This window comes from Zalophus californianus, chromosome 11 (genome assembly GCF_009762305.2).
Source record: "Zalophus californianus isolate mZalCal1 chromosome 11, mZalCal1.pri.v2, whole genome shotgun sequence".
Lineage (NCBI taxonomy): Eukaryota > Metazoa > Chordata > Mammalia > Carnivora > Otariidae > Zalophus > Zalophus californianus.
In genome coordinates, this window is record NC_045605.1 from 78,407,567 (window position 1) to 78,429,831 (window position 22,265).

General features: G+C 36.2%; 1 protein-coding gene across 5 annotated transcripts in view; it reads left to right on the top strand.

The window, feature by feature from the left end:
* Positions 1-22,265, top strand: part of LUZP2 (leucine zipper protein 2) — a 474,590-nt gene that overhangs the window by 422,330 nt on the left and 29,995 nt on the right. For all 5 annotated transcript variants that reach the window (XM_027580791.2, XM_027580792.2, XM_027580793.2 and 2 more), the window contains one exon: positions 21,644-21,736. In XM_027580791.2, coding sequence (XP_027436592.2) covers positions 21,644-21,736 — 93 coding nt within the window. The remainder of the gene's footprint in view (positions 1-21,643; positions 21,737-22,265) is intronic.

The window sequence follows — 22,265 nt, forward strand, 5'->3', positions numbered from 1 at the left end:
TTCACAAATAAGTGAAGATCGAACAATATGTTCCTGCACAAGCAATGAGTCAAAAAAGAAATCAAAAGAATAAAAAAATATATTTTTTCAGATAAATAAAAATGGAAACGTGACACATCAAAACTTATGGGATGCAGTTCTAAAAATAAAATTTAGAGGGGTGCCTGGGTGGCTCAGTCGGTTAAGCGTCTGCCTTTGGCTCAGGTCATGATCCCAGGGTCCTGGGCTGGAGCCCTGCCTCGGGCTCCCTGCTCAGTGAAGAGCCTGCTTCTCCTTCTGCCGGCCCCTCCCCCTGCTTGTGCATTCTCTGTCTCTCTCTTTTTCTGACAAATAAATAAAATCTTTAAAAAATAAAAATGAAATTTAGAGTGATAAACGCCTGCATAAAGAAAAAGATCTCAAATAAACAACCTAACTTGTACCTCAAAGAACTAGCAAAAGAACAAACTAAACCCAAAGTTAACAAGGAAAGAAATAACAAAGATCATAGGCAAATAAATGTAGTAGAGACTAAAAAGATGATAGAAAAGATCGAAAAAATTAAGAGCTGATTTTTTTTGGAAGAGATAAAATAGACAAAAATCTAGTTAGACTTACCAAGAAACAAAGAGAAAGGACTCAAATAATAAAATCGCAATTGAAAGAAATGGTGTCACAACTGACGCCACACAAATAAAATGGATCATAACAGACTACCACAAACAACCATGCACCGAAAAGTTGGACAGCCTAGAAGAAATAAATAAATTGCTAGAAACACACACTGTACCAAGACTGAATCATGCTGAAATATAAAATGTGAACAGACCAATCACTACTAAGGAAATTAAATCAGTAATCAAAAACCTCCCAACAAACAAAAGTTCAGGACCAGATGGCACCATTGGAGAATTCCATCAACCATTTAAAGAGGAATTAACACCAATTATATCAAAGTTTAAAAAAAAAAAAAAAGAGGGAATCCTTCCAAATGCATACTAGGTCAGCATTCCCCTGATACCAAAGCCAGACAAGGCCACCACAAGAAAAGAAAATTATAGGCCAGTATCCTCGATGAACATAGATACAAAAATCCTCCACAAAATATTAGCAAATGGAATTCAACACTACACTGAAAGGATCATACACCATGATCAAGTGGGATTTATTCCAGAGATGGAAGGATGATTCAACACCCACAAATCAGTAAATGACTTAAAAATCATATGATCATCTCAATAGATGAGAAAAAGCATTTGACAGAATTCAGTATCCCTTTATGATTAAAAAATCTCCACAACTGAGTATAGAGGGAATGTACTTCAACATAATAAAGACCATATTTCACAAGTCTGCAGCTAACATCATACTCAACTATGAGAAGTCAAGATCAGAAACAAAACAAGGTGTTCCCTCAGAACTGGATGTCCTAGGCAGAGCAATTAGCAATAAAAAGAAATAAAAGCATCTGGGAAAGAAAGAAGAAATTCTCTGTTTGTAGATGACATTATCTTATACATAGAAAACTCTAAAGACTCCAACTATCAGAATTAATAACTTCGGTAAAGTTGCTGGAAAGTACTTGTGAGCCTTCTATTTTGATCTGCCACATCCTGTTGATTCAGAAGATATTACATATAGAATCTACACTACTGAGATAAATTTATAAGATAACTTTTTTGAAATGGTTCAGCAACATTCTCTGTAGACACGATTAATATTGTTAAAATGTCCATACTATCCAAATCCATCTATAGGTTCAATGTAATCTCTGTCAAAATTCCAATGGCATTTTTCACAGAAATAGAAAACAACAAACGTAGAATTTGTATGGAACCACAAAAGATCCCCAATAGCCAAAGCAATCCTGAGAACAAAATTGGAGGCATCACACTCACTGATTTCAAACTATACTACAAAGCTATAGTAATCAGAACAGTATAGTAGTGGCGTAAAAACAAATCTGTAGACCAATGGAATAGAATAGAGAGCCCAAAAGGTAAAAAACAAAAACTCCCAGCCATTTTCTATTCAGGCAAACCTGAATTCAGTTGTGTGCTCTGTTACTTCCTAAGTGATTTAATCTTTGGCAAGTGCTTTGACATCTTTTAAGAATCTGTTATCTCAAAAAAATTTTTTCTGTTATCTCATACAATACAATAATAATATAACTTTGTAGGGTTGTTGGGGAAGACTGAATGAGATAATGCATTTACAGCATACTCATAAGTATTCAATTAATGTTAGCTTCTTGTAAGTAAGTAGATAACAGAATGTCAGTTGAGTCTATCTTTCCATTATATGCAAAAATTAAAGTCTCTGATGCTTCTGGAAACATTTCAGTGATAGCATAAATGGACATATGGTTGATGGTTTAATTCACAACAGTAAACTCCCGAGGACCTGGGGCATATCTTCATTATTTTAGTTCCTCTCAAGTTCACCGTAATACCTTTATCTAATGGTAAATGTTTGATGAGTGAAGAAACAAATGAATAAATTAATGAATGAGGAATCTGAGAGAAGGAATAGTTCCTCATTAGCCAAATTACAATGTGTTCATGAGATGCTATATCTCTCTTAAAACTTCTTCACACCCATAGAATCATTCTGTGATAGAGAGTAAACATACTCATTTTAGTGACAACAACTGCTGTGGATTCCCATATTAAACACATGCTCTTTTCATACTTCATCATTAGTCATGTGTGTGTTGTGAATTTCAGTATCCATGATGGCAACAGCTTTGCCTTAATCCAGCCTACTACTCTTGCTAGTTAAGCCCCTTAAGGCTAGACAGAGTCAATGAAAAGTGAGCATGGGGTTCAGGCCATTTTATTTCCAATATTGTATGTAAAATATTCTAATTTTAAAACAAAATATAAAAACTGTGAATGTTCATGAATTCATGAATGCCTTTTTCATAGATGATGATAAAACCATCATATTTAAGTTAATCTGAGACACACCAGTGTTTAGTTTTCCAGAATAACCTTATGTTTATTGTCCAGACTTGATTAAAATACCAGAATGTAGCATGTGATCTCACTGAATCCCTGAGAACTTTTAATTTTGCCACTGCTCATTCTCCATGGCTAAATTTACCGTTCATTCAGGAATCATTCCTGATAGAGTTAAAACATGTATAGGAAAACCTTTCCCACTACCTGGGGCACATGCTATCAAAGGATGGGGATAACAGAGAGTTTCCCATAATGCTAATGTAAAGACTCAAGAGGCAGCATTTCCTATCCTCTTCCTACAAAGTTGACCATTTGTATAACCAGCATTCATCTTATTTCCATGGATTACGGATTCAATTTCCTATTATATTGTTAGGGTGAGGGTCCTTCTATGCATGCCAGCCTGCTTTTCTGAGCACTTAAGAAATCCTGATTGACATTTTCCCAGGTCTCTCACTTGGGCAAAAGATGATATCCTCCTATTCCCTGTATGTCTGTGAGTCCGTCACCTGAATAATAAGATAGTGTAAATAATTCTGATGCTTTCAGGGGCGCCTGGGGGACTCAGTCGATTAAGTGTCTACCTTTGGCTCAGGTCATGATCCCAGGGTCCTGGGATCGAGCCCCACATCAGGCTCCCTGCTCAGTGGGGGGTCAGCTTCTTCCTCTCCCTCTATTCCTGCTGTCTCTCTCACTCTCTCTCAAATAAATAAGATCTTTCAAAAAATAAAATCATTTAAAAAAATAATACTGATGCTGTCATTATTACCTGCTGCCCATAATACTGTTTTCAGATGAGTGATTTAAACTCCTTCCTGCCAACCTCCCCACACAGTTGCCCAGCAATGCTTAAATCTGCCACACAAGTTAGACATTATAAACATTGGACCTCCCATCTAGAGCCATTCTTCACAACTGGGAAGGTGTCTCTCTCTCCCTGAAGCATCAGTTTTCACTTCCTCCTCATCCCTCCTGCTGATGCTGCTAAAGCCCCAGCGATAGCCCAGAAAAATCCCAAATTGCATTATACCACTATTGACACAGTTAAAAGCATGCCCTTGGTCGCATTTAGCCTGTACTTGAACCGTATTAAAAACAGACCCTCTCTGGCTTCTCCATATGCTTAATGTTTTGTTGGCATGAAATAGATAAAATGTTTAATTTTTGACTTTAAAATGTGTAAAATACATTTAGTAAGACTATGTCTGAATTCCTAGTTTCTTTTTTTTTTTTTACTTTTAGCCATTTGTTAATGCTTTCAGATAAATATTTTGAACATGTATATGGTATCGATTCTTTGTTATGTTTATATTCTCATAGACATAGGTCCACTCATCATTTATAATATCAACTACTTTTTAAAAATATAAATTATTTTTATTTTATTTTATTTTAGTTTAGTTTAGTTTATTTTAAAGACTTAATTTATTTGACAGAGAGAGACACAGCAAGAGAGGGAACACAAGCAGGGGGAGTAGGGGAGGAGAAGCAGGCTTCCCACCAAGCAGGGAGCCCGATATGGGGCTCGATCCCAGGACCCTGGGATCATGACCTGAGCCGAAGGCAAACGCTTAACGACTGAGCCATCCAGGTGCCCCTAAAAATATTATTTTTGTTATAAAACATGCTAAGGGATGACTGGATGGCTCAGTCGGTTAAGCATCTGACTTGGGCACAGGTCATAATCTCAGAGTCCTGGGATCGAGCAGGCATTAGGCTCCCTGCTCAGTGGGGAGTCTGCTTCTCCCGCTCCCCCTGCCCCTCGCACCATTCGTGCTTGCTCTCAAATAAATAAATAAAATCTTTTTTTAAAAAAAAGTATGCTTATTTGTCATGGACAAATTTAGAAAATAATGGTAATAGTAGTAATACCAATAGTTGACATTTGTTGAATTGTGCTGTACCCATACGAACATATTTAATCCTCACAAAACTCTAGAAGGAAAAAATACTATTATCCTAATTCTTTTAAATTTTTTTCCTGTGGAAAAATTTTAGACTTAAAAAAAAATTACAAAGATAGTACAGAGAGTTCCTGTATACCCTCCACTCAACTTTCCTTAATGTTAACATCTTCCATGGGTATGGGCATTTATGAAAACTAAGAAATTAGCGTTGATACATCGTTACCAAACTACAGACCTTACTTGAGTTTCACCAGTTTTTCTACTAATGTCCTTTTTTTCTATTTCAGGGTATCCAATTCAGGGTACTACATTGCATTTTTAGACATCATATCTCATTAGTCTCCTCTGGTTTGTGACAGTTTTTCAGTCTTTCTTTGTTTTTCATAACCTTGACACTTTAGAAGTCATGGCCAAATATTTTGTAGAATATCCATCCCCCAAACCAGGGCTGTCTGATGGGTTTTCATGCTTAGACTGGGGTTATGGATTTTTGTAAATAATATCACAAAGTTGTGGTGCTCTTCTTATCATTATATCAGGTACATGACATCACTGGTGATGTTAATCCTCATCACTTGGCTAAGATGGTACATGCCAGATTTCTCCACAAAGTTAGCACTCGTCCTTTTACATAGTTTATTCTTTGGAAATGAATCATTAAGTTTAGCCTACACTCAAGGGAAGGGTAGTTAAGTTTTACCTGTTGCAGAGGGAATGTCTGTGTATATATTATTTAGAATTCTTCTGTAAGGAATATTTGTCCTCCCCCATTTATTTATTCATTCAGTCATTTATTTATATCAGACGTACTCATAGATATTTATTTTAGATTTTAGGTTATAATCCAGTACTCTCATTATTTTTTTCCTTCAAATGGACTTCATTTTTCAGAGCAGTTTCAGGTGATAGCAAAATTTAGCAGAAATACAGAGCGTTCCCAAATACTCTTTGCCCCCTACCCCAACCCTCCCACACACACAACCTCCTCCACTATTAACACCTCTCACTAGAGTGGTACATTTGTTATAACTGATGTACCTACATGGACACCTCATTATATCACCCAGAGCCCATTGTTTACATTAGGTTTCTTGGTGGTGTAAATTCTATGTATCTTGACAATTGTATAATGACATGTATCCACCATCACACAGAATATATCCTGGACTTTCATTATGAATAAAATGAATTACAGAGATACTAGGTTGCTCACAAAAAGTGATACAGTTGGCTGACATTGTATGAGTGAAATAATAACATCTCATTAAAATTCATTGTAAATGTTATTTGAATTATTTTATATATCATTTCCTCGTAGATGTACAGTATAGTCGATTCATGTATCTCCTTATTTCTGTTTTAATTTTTTTCCATTTGTCCTTTTTAATAAATATATAAGTAACATTTAGATAAAGATCTGTCTTGTACTCTACCATAAGACTAGAGTATGTAAAGAGAGAAATTCTGCTTGTTCATTTTCACATCCCCCTTCCTCACTCATCCCTCTACTCAACAGCAGTTAATACAGTGCCTAGCACCAATACAGTAGGTAATAAATGATTGTTTACTGAATGATTATCTAATAAGTTATTGAGCTTAAGGTTTTGTCGGGCGCACCTTTGAAGCTGATATTATGGAGACCTGATTTCTGAGGTTTCTTGAAGCCACTGTCAGAAGCAAGAAATATGAGCAGAAGGGCATGTTGTTTTGATTTAGTGTCACATACTTAACCTTCTTAAAAATGACTTAAGAGTTTCACATCCTAGAGTGTGTTTTCGTAGAATATTAAAGTCTCATAATATTTTGAAGGAATTCATAAGTTCCACCTGTGTTAACAACCATCTGTGAACTGCATCAAGCATGTAATCAAGGTTCCAGACCCTTTTGAAAATCCACTGTTTTCTGAAGTCTAACATTTTTATGTATAAAAATGGGAATGATTCCAAAATAGCCTTACTATTATGGACACAAAAGAACAACAACAAAAGACCTTTACTTTGGAGAAAATTACTTTGTCTGATACCACGTACTCTGTTCATACAACTAAAGTCATTTTCTGAGAATTTTTTAAAAGAAATGTCCAAGAATCAACATCTTCCACTTGCTGTTTCCTAATAAAATATGATCACTCACCTCCCCATTTTTAACTGACCTCATTTCCCTCCAGAAAAACCAGTTACACCCAGCCTATTTTCAGGCACTCTCATTTTCTGGACCTAAATATCAGGGTTTTTGAACAAAATTCCATTCCCCTCCCCACCCTCCTCCTTCTTCAAAGTAATCTCTATGCCCTGCGTGGGGTTTGAACTCAGGACCCCAAGATCAAGAGTTGCATGCTCTACCAGCTGAGTCAGGCAGTCACTCCAAAATTCCATTCTTTTTGATTTGAGGAATCAAATCAATCTTTATTGCAGCACTATATAACCATTTATGTTTCACTAATTACATCTTTTTTTTTTCTGTTGTCATCTCTATAGAGTTATTTTCCTGGTGTTGGCTTATATACCTATAAATGGATTCTGCTATTATCAAATGCTTGGGTTTTGATTCTACGTTTAATCACCTGCAGACATTATTTTCCTCTCTGCTGTTCTAGTATAACCATTATCTCTAAAGAATATGAATACTTTGAATTCTTGGAAGGCTTGCATATCTTTATGATATATTGGGGTCCCCTGAATAAATAATTTCTCTTGGGGTCTAATTTAATAACTTTTTCAATTGTTTTATTAATTGGACTCTACCATCTGCAACTGATGAAATATGTAATGGGCATATGGTAGTGTATAGCCCAAAGAATAATTCAGAAAGTTATTAAATTAGAACTGCTGTAGCCATCTTGTAATTATGTAGGAGTGTTCTGAAAACAGCAAGCAGAAAGATGGAAAATTACTGGATCCTGGCAACATCCTGGATTACAGAATTAACCAACTCTAGAACTCCTCTATGTTAGGATTTCTTATGTGAGAAAATAACTCTTAGTGCTTAGGCTGTTTCTAGTCGGGGATTATATAACTTACAACTAAATGATTTCTAACTGATCAAGTCTTCAGTATGGTAAAGGAGAAAGATAATTAAACATATTACAAATAATATATTTGTTATTATATAATATGTTAAAAAACTAACATGTCAATGAAAAAAATCTTATGGAAGGACAGAACGTGAAGAAAAATGTGATCTTCCTTGTGAAAATTTGGAAAGATTCATTAGTGCATGTTGTACTCCAAGTGTGTTTCAAGGGTAAGTGGAAATTTATCAGGAAAAAGATTTGGGGGAAAGTAGAAGTAACTGTGGGCTGAGGAACAGAGGAGGGGACAGTTAGGAATAATGCAAGACCTAGAAACACTGTGCAGACACACGGGTGTATATATGTGTGTACACACACATGTGAATGAGAGAGGAAAGAGAAGGAGGGAATGTTTGAAATGGTGAGTGGTGAGGTTTGGGGTATCGACAATGAGAACAGTAACTGGGTAACAGGCAGGTGTAGAAAGGTAGGTAGAAGAGAGGTTTAGAGGGAGCTTCTGTTTTCAGCCCAGGAATTGTTATGTTAACCTGAATGTCAACAGAGGAAGATCAATCAACATTATCGCCTTCAGCTTTGTCTTTCACCACACTGCACTGTCAGCATTTTGGAGGATGCAGTTGAGGGGGATACAGGGCATCTGTGTGGGGTCAGATGGGGAAGAAAGCTGTAACTATATAAAACGTGGATGCCTCTGGGGGTAGAGCTAAAAGTCAAATGGGAGAGAGAGAATGAAGCAGACATTAATGAGACACCCATGCCTACCACTCTAACTGGATTTTTCATCATTTCTTATCTTTCCTCAGGCATATTGCTTTCTTTTTTTTTTTTTTAATTTTATTTATTTATTTGACAGAGAGACACAGCGAGAGCAGGAACACAAGCAGGGGGAGTGGGAGAGGGAGAAGCAGGCTTCCCGCTGAGCAGGGAGCCCGATGTGGGACTCGATCCCAGGACCCTGGGATCATGACCTGAGCCAAAGGCAGACGCTTAACGACTGAGCCACCCAGGCGCCCGGCATATTGCTTTCTTTGGGTTCCGTAAAGTTAGAAAGTTTTCTTATTCCTCAATCCCGTACCTATTCTTCTCCTTCACTCAGAAGGCTCTGCCTGGCCTCCTCACCCGGGGAACTGCTCATCCTTCAGGTCTTGTTTTCAGTGCTATTTCTTCAGGAAAACTTACCTGACCCTCCCGATGAGTCGGCTCACTCTCTTGTGTGCTGGACTCTGAAAGCAATCGAAAAATCTTTCATGGTAGCTATCCAGATTGTACTTAATTAAATTTTTGTGAGATAACCTGTATTCATGCAATTCTTCTAGCAGACTGGATGCTCCTTGAACACAGGGATTGCGTCTGTTTTGTATTCTGCCATATTCTGGCCACATCTAGGTCACCCAGGAAGTAGTATTTGAATGACTGAACAAATAAATGGATGGCATACTTACTCCCACCCTAAAGAGGAAGGGTGTGTACAAGACATTAGGGCTGGGGCAAAAATAGAGGAATGTGCTTTAGGTCAGTTGTCCTTAGTCATTTGAGATTTTGCAGACTCTACTCATGTTATAAAAGCAATGGACTCTCTCTCCACAGAAAATTATACCTATAATTTAATATCAATTGGCAGAAGTTAAGAAGTCCTACATTAAAGGTTATTATTAGTAAGTTACAAATTTAAGTTTAGACTGGGAAGTTGAAAGTTATCTGGGCATTCTATGTAGGAAATATTACTGAACTGTAATTTTTAGTTTTAACTTCTCTGTATTTCTATTAAAATGAAATGAAAGGGAATATATTTGAAAATTTGGTAGTAAAGATTCAGATTATGCATTGGAATTGATTTATTAAAGTTTCATAATTACAGACCATTTAACCTCTGGGGATGAATTGTTGCATTGTGAATATTGTTCTTTCTAATATGCTTCAGAAGTGCTGTATTTGGAAAATGGCATATAAACATTGTAGGTAAAAACAATGTAAGTTTATTGACTTAAAATGTCAATTTATTTCCTAATCACATTTTACAGCGGTCCAATATTAGGGTTCACTGTGATCAAGGAGTATTTGAATGAGCTCTACCATTTGTCTTACCTGTCAAATCTGGGCAAATTTCTTAAAAAAAAATGCATTTATTTATTTGAGAGAGAGCAAGAGTAAGTGGGAGGGGCAAAAGGAAAGGGAGAGAGAATCTTAAGCTAGCCCTGTGCGGAGCGCAGAGCTGTATGTGCACCTCGATCCCACGACCATGAGATCACAACCTAGCAGAAATCAAGAGTCAGATGCCCAACCAGCTGCGCCACCCAGGCACCCCACGGGCAAATTCCTTAAACTCTGAATTGAGTTTCCTCATTTTTAAAAGAGTAGCCTGATTATTTGCTGAGATACAATGCACATATTAACTTATATTCTTCCGGCATATGACAAGGGCTCTATAAATAAAAACTATTATTTACCCCTCTTCTCCCAACAAAAAGAAAAATAGAAGCAAACTCAATGTCTTTAAAATTATTTTAATTATTTCAATTTTTTAAGCCAGTAAAAGTCTTCACTCCCACTTTAATTAACCTCGTTGTTTCAGATTTTAATCAAACATATCCATGTATTCTTCCAGTCCGTTTGCAAACAATCTTCCTTATGCATATAGGCCACACACATCCATATATGTAATATCAATCAGGTTACTGAGTTATTCTGTGAAGGAAGGAGTGGCTGAGCTGGGGCCACTCGTGCAGGTAGGACTCAGATTACAGAGTCAGGGGAGAAAACAAATTGGGACAGAAGGAGTAAATTAAACAAAAGCACAGAGAGGATAGTGTGTGACTTGCTCAGAATATACAGAACACCCCGAGGTTGCTGCAAGAGGTCCTGTCAAAGAAAATAATTTTTGATAATTGGAATAGTACATATTTATAGAATTTATCACAACTTCTCACATTAGACCAAAAAGAGATTTGGGCGCACTCCAGGATTTGTTTTTGTTAAGGTTCCAGTAAGCTCTGTTTGTTTTTAGGGGAATGATTTGTTGACTCTTATTTAGAGATAACTCTATTATACAGATTCCCACAAGAGGGTCTGTGTTTCCTCTTAGCAATCGTCTAACTTTGGTAAACAATCTGAGACTGAAGAGCTGGAGAGAAGCAGAATGTCAGGAAGCTTTGGGCTTTCAAGTTAAAGCTGTTATTCAGGAAATGCCGTAAGAATGGGAAATAAGAGGTATCCAAAGATAAGGATGTGTATTTTCTGCTGAAGTATAACAGAAGGACTTCAGTAGAATTAGGAGCACAGAATTAGAAGGGCATTAACTGAGCTTTGGAAATTGTATATTAGCTAAGGATATATTTTATTTGTATCGTAGCATATTATTTTACCCTAAGTTTAGAGAGGGAGGTAGAGCAAGGAGAAGCTTTGTTCTTTCAAGATTTTTTTTCTTTTTCTAACATTCTGAGTCCCCCCCAAAATTGTTTTTAACTATCACCTTATAACAGTTTTTCTGGTCACTCTCTTTGCCTCACTTTATGTATGTGAGCTAAAGTTTAAAAATGGATGATTCTGGGGAAATTATGGGTGGGTGGCATTCATACCACCTTTCCTTATGACTTGCATTTGTCAACAATCCATAAAATTATCAGAGATTTTTTACTAGATCAAACTTAATGAGTATGTAGAAAAATAATATATTTGGTAAATTTAACTTAATAAATACATATGGGTATTTATATTCTTCAAATAGAGTGTAATTTTATGTCCTAATTTAAAAAAAAAATTCCTAAAGCAATTACTTGATCACAAAGCAAACTTTAATGAAGTTAAAGTATATTGTAGCAAACTAAGCTCTACAGAAAGAATACTCTCTAAAGGCCCCCTTTCTTTTTACCAGGAGGACATAATACAGAAACTAGATGCTTGGGGAGAGTCATTACATAAATTGAGGGGGAAGAGAGGAAATATAGTAAACGGTGGTGAATCCTATCAACTACTATCTCTAATAGGGAGGTATTAAGATGGAGTTGGAAACACAAAGAAATCAGAGTATGACAGCTGTATCATCCAAAAGCATTTTAATTTTGGTGACTCAGTGAACATCTCAGTCTCAGTTTCTTCACCTCAAAGGCCTTGCAGAGTTCAGGTGAGAAACAGTATGAAGAGTTCTGTGATGTTGCTATTCTTCTAAATAACATCAAAAATCTTCTTTTTGTCAATCTTGATGCTAGTTGTGAAGAGTTGTAGAGATGAAAGAGGCATTGTCTTTGCCTTTAAAAAGTTCATGATTTGGGGGCACCTGGGTGGCTCAGTTGGTTAAGCCTACCACTCTTGATTTCTGCTCAGGTCATGATCACAGGGTCATGAGATGGAGCCCCACATGGGGCTCCACGCTGAACGTGGAGCCTGCTTAAGATTCTCTCTCTCCTTCCTTTCCCCCCCCACCCCCACTCATGCACATGTATGCGTGCTCTCGCTCTCTCTCTCTCTCTCTCTCTCTCAAAAAAAAAAAAAGTTCATGATTTCACTTTTGTGTCAGGACCCTGGGAACTAAATTAAGTCAACAGAACAATTCCAATCATTTCATTCATGTTCATGGTCCTCATTACAAGGAAGATACAGGCCATGATTTGGTCTCTGGAGAGGCCAGTGCATGTAGCCTTTGGTAGAATTCATCCCTACTAATAGTGGTCTTTGGTGCCCATCATGTCTCATCGTTTCAGTTCCTCAATACCCTTCTCCTGGTCTCTAGCTGACAGTGATACAGGCTCTGTGCATCTCATTTGTGTCCTATCTTTAAGGAACCACTGTCCCCTCATTGTCTGTTGTTAGTTTTCTTAATACCATTGTTTCCTCTTTTTTCCAATTTTTTTTCATTTGTTCAGATAGGAGAGTAAATGAAATCATTGTTATTAAGTCTTGATTAGAGATGAAATCTATCTCATTCTGTTTTAAGACAAATATTATAAAGTGCCTACCAGTTGAAAGAAATATGTGGTGATATATATTTATATATGTTTGCATATATATATAGTGTGTGTGTGTGTGTGTGTGTGTGTGTATATTTGCACTTATCATTGCTGTGAGAATACTATTTGTGAGCCCGGAATCAAAGCTATTTTTCCATTCACTTTCACATTCCCTGATTATTCTTCTGGATCTTTCTGCTGCTAAGGAAAGAACTTCACATATCACCTATTCCAATTTCCTCATGTGATATATTAAAAATACACACACACAGTATATACAAATCAATTTAAATTAGAGAGAAGCCACATATGTAATACACATGCCTATGCTTTCTCCAACAGAATGTGGAAGTGACCAAGATATGCCATTGATTCTGGAATTCTTTTTTTGACAAGTACACTGCTAAGGATGCTCATTTCATCCATTTAAAAAGCACATTATATGTTTAAAAAAGAAGAAGAAGAAGATAGCAGGAAGGGAAAAATGAAGGGGGTGGGAATCGGAGGGGGAGATAAACCATGAGAGACTATGGACTCTGAGAAACAAACTGAGGGTTCTAGAGGGGAGGGGCGTGGGGGGATGGGTTAGCCCGGTGATGGGTATTAAAGAGGGCACGCTCTGCATGGAGCACTGGGTGTTATAGCAAACAATGAATCATGGAACACTACATCAAAAACTAATGATGTAATGTATGGTGACTAACATAACACAATAAAATTTAGAAAAAGCAGTTTCTTTAATAGTTTTTATGTTTAAGACAGGTTCTCAGTACTATTTGAAAGGTTTAGGCTTTGGGATTTTTCATCAGAAAAGATGAGAGAGGGGTGCCTGGGTGGCTTAGTCGGTTAAGTGTCTGCCTTTGGCTCAGGTCATGATCCCACAGTCCTGGGATCGAGTCTCCCATCGGGCTCCCTGCTCAGCAGGGAGTCGGCTTCTTCCTCTGCCCCTCCCCCTGCTCGTGCTCTCTCTCTCTCTCTCTCTCTCTCAAATAAATAAAATCTTTTTTGAAAAAGAAAAGAGAACCTTGGATATACTACTGAGGAAATTTAAAAATTATTTTGCCTTGGAAAGAGTTATGGAACATATTCAAGTGCTAGGAAAATGAATATCTAACACATTTCTAAATTACTGGAAGAGGTAGTTGTTTAGTTTCCTGTGGTTACTGTAACAAATCACAAAATATGTGATGGCTTAAAATACCAGATTTATTTTCTCACATGTTTAGAGATTGGAAGTCTGAAATCTCACGGTACCATACTCTCTTTGGGAGTTATAGGGGAAAATATGTTCCATGCCTCTTTCAGTGTCTGGGGGTTGTGTGAACATTCCTAGGCTTGTGTCTGTTTGCTTCTTGTCTCTACCCTCATCTTTACATTGTGTTCTCTTCTGTGTGTATATAAGAAATCTCCCTCTGTCTTAGACAGACACTCAAGAGGATATTTAGGGCCCATCCATATAATCCAGGGTGGTGTAGACTGAACTGTGTCCCCCTAAAACTCACATGTTGAAGCTTTAATTGTATTTGGAGACGGTGCCTTTAAGGGAGTAATTCAGTATTTAAGGTCATAAGGTTAGAGCCTTGATCTGGTAGGATTATAAGAAGAGACTCCAGAGAGCTTCTTCTCTCTCTGCCATGTGAGAACACTCTTAGAAGGCCGCAGGTATCCAAGTAAAGAAGAGAAGCTTCACCAAACACCAAATCCTGCTTAATCTTTTTTTTTAATTTGTTTTTAAAGATTTTATTTATTTATTTGAGAGAGAGAGAATGAGAGATAGAGATCACGAGAGGGAAGAGGGTCAGAGGGAGAAGCAGACTCCCTGCTGAGCAGGGAGCCCGATGCGGGACTCGATCCCGGGACTCCAGGATCATGACCTGAGCCGAAGGCAGTCTCTTAACCAACTGAGCCACCCAGGCGCCCAAAACCCTGCTTAATCTGATCTGGGAATTTTCAGCCTCAGGAATTATGAGAAAATATTCTGTTGTTTAAGGCACCCAGTCTATGATATTTTGTTATGGCAGCCTAATTGGACTAAGACACCGAGTGATTTCCTCTTCCCAAGGTCATTAATTTCATCATATCCTTTACCATATAAGATAATATTTACTCTTTTGCCATAGGACATAACTTATATCTTTGTGGGGCCTCCATTGTACACCAGATAGCCTACTAAGTAGACATTCTGTTATTGTGTCTGTTTTTATCTAACGAAAACAGTTTGTTTTCATTCTGTAATTCAAAATCTTAAAAACATCGAAGTTTATGATTAGAAAATAATACAATTTCAGTGGTATGCCACCATCCACATTGCTGCTTGTACCTATTTCCCTTTTGGCTTTCAATTTTTTTATTGAGATATGATCGACATATAACATCATATTAGTTTCAGGTATACAACATAATGATTTGATATTTGTATATATTGTGAAAGGATCACCACAATAATTTCTAGTTAACATCCATCACCATACATAGTCACAAAATTATTTTTTTTTGTGATGAGAACTTTGAAGATTAGTCTCTTAGCAACTTTCAAATTATTTAATGCAGTATTATTAACTATAGTCACCATGCTATACTTTAAACCCTCATAGCTTATTTATTTTATAATTGAAAATATATACCTTTTAATTCCCTTCACCCATTTTGCCCACCTCCTAGTCCCTACCTTTGGCAATTGCCAATCTGTTCTCTGTATCATTTCTTGGTTTTATGTTTTGTTTTTTGCTTTTAATGAGAACATAGTGTTTGTCTTTTTCTGTGTGACTTATTTTACTTAACATATTCTCAAGGTCCAACCCTGTTGTGGCAAGTGGCAAAATTTCATTCTATTTATGGCTGAATAATATTATATATATCTGATAATATTACATTTGCATCTTTATCCATTCATCCTTGGTTGGACACTTAATTTGATTCTATGTCTTGGCTATTGTGAATAATGCTGCAGTGAACACGGGGATGCATGTATCTTTTCAAGCTAGTGTTTTTGTTTTCTTCAGAGAAATACCCAGATGTGGAATTGCTGGATCATATGGTAGTTCTATTTTTAATTTTTTGAGAAAACTTCATACTGTTTTCCATAATGACTACACCAATTTACATTCCTACCAACAGCACAGGGTGGGGTGGGAGGGGCTTTTCTGCACATCCTCACCAACACTTGTTATTTCTTATCGTTTTTATAATAGCCATTCTAACAAGTGTGAGGTGATATCTCCTTGTGGTTTTGATTTGCATTTCCCTGATGATTAGTGATGCTGAGCGTCTTTTCAAGTACCCATTGGCCATCTATACATCTATATATGATTTGAAAATATTTTTCCCATTCAGTACATTGTCTTTTCATTTTGGTAAATGGTTCTCTTTGCTGGGAAGAAGTTTAGTTTGATGTAATCTCATTTATTTTTGCTTTTGTTGCCTTTGCTTTCAGTGTCATACCATCTCCAAGACCCATACCAAGGAGCTTACCACCTACATTTTCTTCTAGGAATTTTATAGTGTCAGGTCTTACATTCAAGATGTTCATCCATTTTGAGTTCATTTTTGTGTATGGTGTAAGATAGCAGTCCAGTTTTATTCTTTTGCTTGTGGCTGTCCAGTTTCCCCACCACCATTTATTGAAGAGACTGTCCTTTCCCCATTGTATATTCTTGGCATCTGTATCATAAATTAATTGAACATATATGTGCAAGTATATTTCTGAGCTCTCTGTTCCTTTCCATTGATCCATGTGTCTCTGTTTTTGTACCAATACCACACTTTTTTTTTATTTCTATAGTTTTATAATATAGTTTGAAATCAGGGAGCCTGATGCCTTCAGCTTTGTTCTTTGTCAAGATTGCATTGGCTGTACGGGGTCTTGTGTGGTTCCACATGCGTTTTAGGATTATTTAATCTATTTCTGTGAAAAATGCCATTAGAATTTTGATAAGGATTGCATTGAATCTGTAGCTTTCTTTGGGTCCATGGACATTTTAACAATATTGAGTCTTCCAGTTCACGAGCATGAAATATTTATCCATTTATTTGTGTCTTCTGCAATTTTTTTCATTAAGGTTTTATAGTTTTCAGTGTACAGGCCTTTCATCTCCTTGTTTAAGTTTATTTCTAAGCATTTTATAGTTTTTAATGCTATTGTAACTGGGATTATTTTATTTTCTCTTTCTTTTCTTTTTTTTTAAGATTTTATTTATTTATGTGACAGGAGAGAGAGAGACTGAGAGCACAAGCAGGGGGGAGCAGGAGAGGGAGAAGTGAAACAGAGGACCCTGGGATCATGACCTGAGCCAAAGGCTTAATCGACTGAGCCACCCAGCCACCTTAATTTTTCTTTCTGATAATTTGTTATATTAATAACAAACAAACTTTTTATACTTCGTTGCTCACACTGGTGAAGCAATGTATCATTTCCTCCAGTTGTTGAAAGTAATATATGTCATTTTTTTTCCTGAAGCAAAATGGAGATAACTTCAGTATTGATACAGACATTGGCAAACCAGGCACCCCAGTTTATTAATATGTGGGCACAAGTGTAGCCTTGGCAAACTTATGGAGGAGAAAAGTTACACTGTCATTCTTTTTCCTCTGCTTTTTGTGAACTTAATAGTTAATAAAGCTCTTTTTATCATCTGTCCAAAGTAACAAAATCCCACAAAAACAGAGAGGTAGGTAGATGATGATAGATGATAGATGGATAGATAGATAGATAGATAGAGACAGGTAGATAAAACCTTTTATTTTGGACATATTCCTTGTCTCAGCCTTACCACCAAAATCTGGGAGCATTTTCACAAATGTACAGTACTTGCATGAAAAAAAATCAAACATTAAAATTTATTAATATGCTACATATTTATATTTTTAGGAAGATATTGAATATCTACCCTAAAATGTAATCTCCATCATTGGTGAGCCTGTTATTATTCTTTTGAGCTTCTCTAGCTGGGTTAGGTTTCCCTCCTGTTAGTTTCCATGGTAAACTTTTACCTCAGCCCTTATGTTATGCTATCAGTTTTATTTTATTGATTTGACTCCCTGTATCATCCAGGTCTCTGTGATTACATGCAACCAATAATGACCTTCACCAGATTAAATTAAGGGACTTTATTGATAGAACATCAGGAGCTCATAGTACCAAGGAAAAGATAGAAGTAACACATCTGGAAATGGGCAGAAACAAAGGCTGCTTCAGAAGACTGGACGTATGAACCATAAGGAAGGGTCTTATTGTCGAAACAACTTGGACAAGGCACCCTACTTGGAATTAGTGTACCTAATCATTTATGGCTCCCTCTTAATGTAATCAATATTCTAAGAATGGCAGTATCATTACCTAACTTGGGTCATGTGCCAATATCTTGGATGGGTCAGGGAATTTGATACATAAAACAGTACTTTGGAAACACCATACCATGACCGAGGTAACCCTCCAGAATGAAATTAGGAGCTACTGGGAAGGTAGAAGATATGATGACAATTAATGAGGAGCATATGGTAGCTCTTTGAGATCAAGAACTATGTTTTTAATGTTTGATCTCAGTTCCAAACACACTGCTTTCATAGAGTGTATGCACGATTAATTTTGACTCATGCTGCTAGAAGTAATTCAGATTGCCATATTTTGGAAAGATTTCTCCCACCGTAAATATATCCATTCCTCTTGATTTAGTTTTGGTCCTTAATTCTTATTTTCCTTTAGTCCTAAGAAAGATATCTTAAGTAAATGATGAAAAGAAAAACAAAACATACCAAGTGCAAAATATGTACTAGCTTCAAAGGATGCAATAATGAATAAGGCATGACATCTTTCCTTCATGGGTTCCCAGCTTTTAAAGAGAGTCAGACATTTAAACCAATGACTAGTGTGATATGAGCTGTCTTGCAAACTGGTACCAAGAAGACTGATATTCTTCACAATATTATAACCTAAAATTCAGAACCACCAAAGTCTTTAACTGAAATATACATTTTTACAAGTTCATTCTATGAAATATTATTTAGACATGTAAAGGATACTTATATCCTCACATTTATCTTTAGGTAGATAAAACATATATATGTGTGTAAAAACAGTTAAATATGTCATGAGCACTATAATTGTGGCTCTATAAATATTCATGCATGAGGATATGGACAAAGACTGAAAGATAACATTGAGAAGTAAAAATAATTATTTCTAGAATGATGAATGAATTTTATATTTCAATTTCTTTTAATGCTGTTATATAGTAAATGAATTTTCAAAGGTATGTTGGGACTATTTATTCAATGATTTGATTGTTCAACAGAAACAAAATACACTGAAATTACTACTTGCCTGTTAATGGGATTTACTCGATCTTTTTACAGTTGTGATTCTTGTTGTGATTGCCAGGGGAGACTCTTCTTAACTCTTATACCATTTATGTATTCCCCCTATACTTTTTAACCTATTTCTTCACACTATCTGTAATTTGTAGGCTATAAGAAGTCCAGTAGATTTTAGCTATATTAAGTGGCTGTTTTGATTGATGTTAATATATTTAACACTGCTATTGAATAGCGCCTCTCTAATTAAGAGTCACAAGTGCTTTGAACTCTCAATTAGCAATACACAAGTAACCCTCTTTGCTACAAACCTGTCTTTTCTCCGGGTTTCTCTGTTTCTATAGAATTTTTCAATTTTGTAGGTTCTAATCTTTGCTCTCAACAAAGAGCAATCTCTTTTCTATTGCCAGAATTAATACTTTAGTTCAGCCTTTGTTACCATCTACTTGATCAATGTTTGTTGTTTCTTTCTTGATTTCCACACCCTAATTTTCTTCTGTTCCATTTTTGCCTTCGTACTGCTGCTATATCACCCTAACAGAAGCTCTAGCCATGTCATATGCCTGCGTTAAAATATCCAGTGGACTCTGACTTGGCTACTAAATTTAAATGCATACTTTGCTGCTCAATTTTGGAACTTCCTTCCTACTTTGTAGCATTTTTCTTGAGCATTTTCCTCATGCTCACTCTACTGCGACCTGTAAACCAGCATAAAAACAGCTGAGTCTTCTTCCTAAAATCTCTGCTTATACTGTTCCCTTCACCTAGAATGCTCTCCCTCATTCTTGCCTTAATCACTCAGCAGCTCATTTTAAAGCTTTCCCTTTCCATCGTGTCTTTTATTATTATCACAAATGGATTTAACGTCCATTCTCTCCAAATATATACAGTTTTGTTTGTGCCCTCTTTTATTAATCTGCTTTATCTTAGGGCTATTTATGTGACTATAAATTCTATGAAGACAAAAACAACACCTTTCTCATCTTTATATCCACCGACAACATCTAATACAGAGTACTGGCTTATTCAAAGACATTTTATTTTCCTGTTTAAATTTCTTATTTTTACGGAAAATACAGAGGGGAGATCAGAAGATAGGGGTCTTAAGCAAGGAAGAATAGGAGAGAAAGAAGGACTAAGAGAGGGAAAAACACTTAGTGCCTTCTGGAACTCATGCAATGAAGCTGAACCTCCTTTAAGTATAAAGAAAAAAGAATTTTATGTAGTTATTTGTTTATCAGTTATTATATGTAAAGCCCAGGATTTGGGTAACTTAATATAGGAACTATTTTAGTCAACTAAAGTGCTTTATTTTCTATTACTTCTCTAATACGCTACTAGTTTTATGGATTTTTTTTTTACATTTAATACTCTACTAGTTTTATGAAATACCTTTGGTTTTTGTTTTTATCAAAGTATTATTTTGTAAGAATGTTCCCCTGCGAAGGAATGTAACTGCCTATGGAAAACCAAATCAGTGAAAGTAACACAGACAAAATGTGAATGGGTTTGGATACTTTGATCAGACCATATCTTTGTCTTTATCTTCCTGGGGCCCCAATGCTTAGAGGCCCCTTTCTTCCACTGAGATCACAGTTTCAGATCCAAGCATGTTAAAATTCACTAAGTTTAGTTTTTGTCTATCCTACAATAAGTGCCCTCACAGACTGATGAGCCTAACAGCATATTCAAATCAGCTTTGCCCAAGAAACACACATTTCAGTGGATAATCTTAGACCAGCCTATTGAGGATATTTACATATATTAATTATGCATACCCTTCCCTGGCCAGAACCTGAAAAACTGCCTTTAAAAAAAATTTTTTAGGGGCTCCTGGGTGACTCAGTCAGGTAAGTAGCTGCCTTCAGCTCAGGTCATGATCTCAGGGTCCTGGGATCAATCCCAGCATAGGGCTCCCTGCTTAGCAAGGGAGTTTGCTTGTCCTTCTGCCCCCCCACCTGCGTGCTCATACTCTCTCTCTCTCAAATAAATAAAATCTTTAAAAAATATTAGTGTTCCTAAAGAGATGAATTTTAGAATAATATTTAAAGTTTCCAGAGACAGGAAGCAGTGCTTGATTAGTTAGTAAAGCACTGAAGTAAATGTAATCCTCTATGTAAATTATAGTGAACTATTACAAGGCATTCTCTTTCTGATTGAGAATGTGAAGTGTACACTTATATTTCTCAGATATACTTGGAATTAAAATATGAGAAAAGACAGACTCCTGCTTTTGGTAGAAATAGTAACCTTAAAATAAAAGCTGATTATGCAAGAAATAAATATTTCCAGTGGGAAAATAATGCCATTGGACGTCACTAATACAAAATTGAACAGAACTTATTTTATGTACTTTCAATGAATTTTTATATACAATTTTTAAGGTCTCTGATACATACAAATTTCCATTGTATTCATTTTCCTTGAGTGTGATGTTGCCATTGTATTGTATTTTACAGTAGTCACATGGATCTATTGGTTGAATCTATTTCTCGCTTTCTCTTTCTCTAGCCTCAGCAAACCTATCCTGAAAGAAATGAGAGCTCTCACGTTGAGACAACAAAGGAAGAAAATCCCAACACCACTGAGTGCAATTCTCAAAATGTAAGAATAACTTAAAATGGTTTTCGTATCATTCAACATGAAAATAAGAGCATAGGCATTTTAAAAATTCTAGTTCATGCCACCATGAAACTGTCTGTATGTGATATCTGCTATCTAAACCCTGTACTTTAAAATTTGTCAGTGAAGTAGGTATTCTGTTAGGAAATGTAACCCGACCCTTAGGAGTACTATGAAGTTGAGTTTTCAGAGAGGTAAGAAGGTAACCACGTGCCCAACAATGTGCTTATTCCCACAACCACATGACAGAAAGCTGTTAAAGTATTTAAAACAAAAACAAAACCCCAAAGGATGTGATTCAATAGTATTCTCCCTGTAAAGCAAATAAATCCAGCAAAATAGAGACATTACATTGAAGGAAGAGAGATTGTTAACCTTCAAATGATAATAGGAAATACATAATTGTGCCCTTTTTTATTTCTCCTAGTAATGTAATGAAATTTTAATAATGGACTTTGGCACAATTACAGACCTATAATGTCTGGATATGAGAAACAGCAAATGACAACTG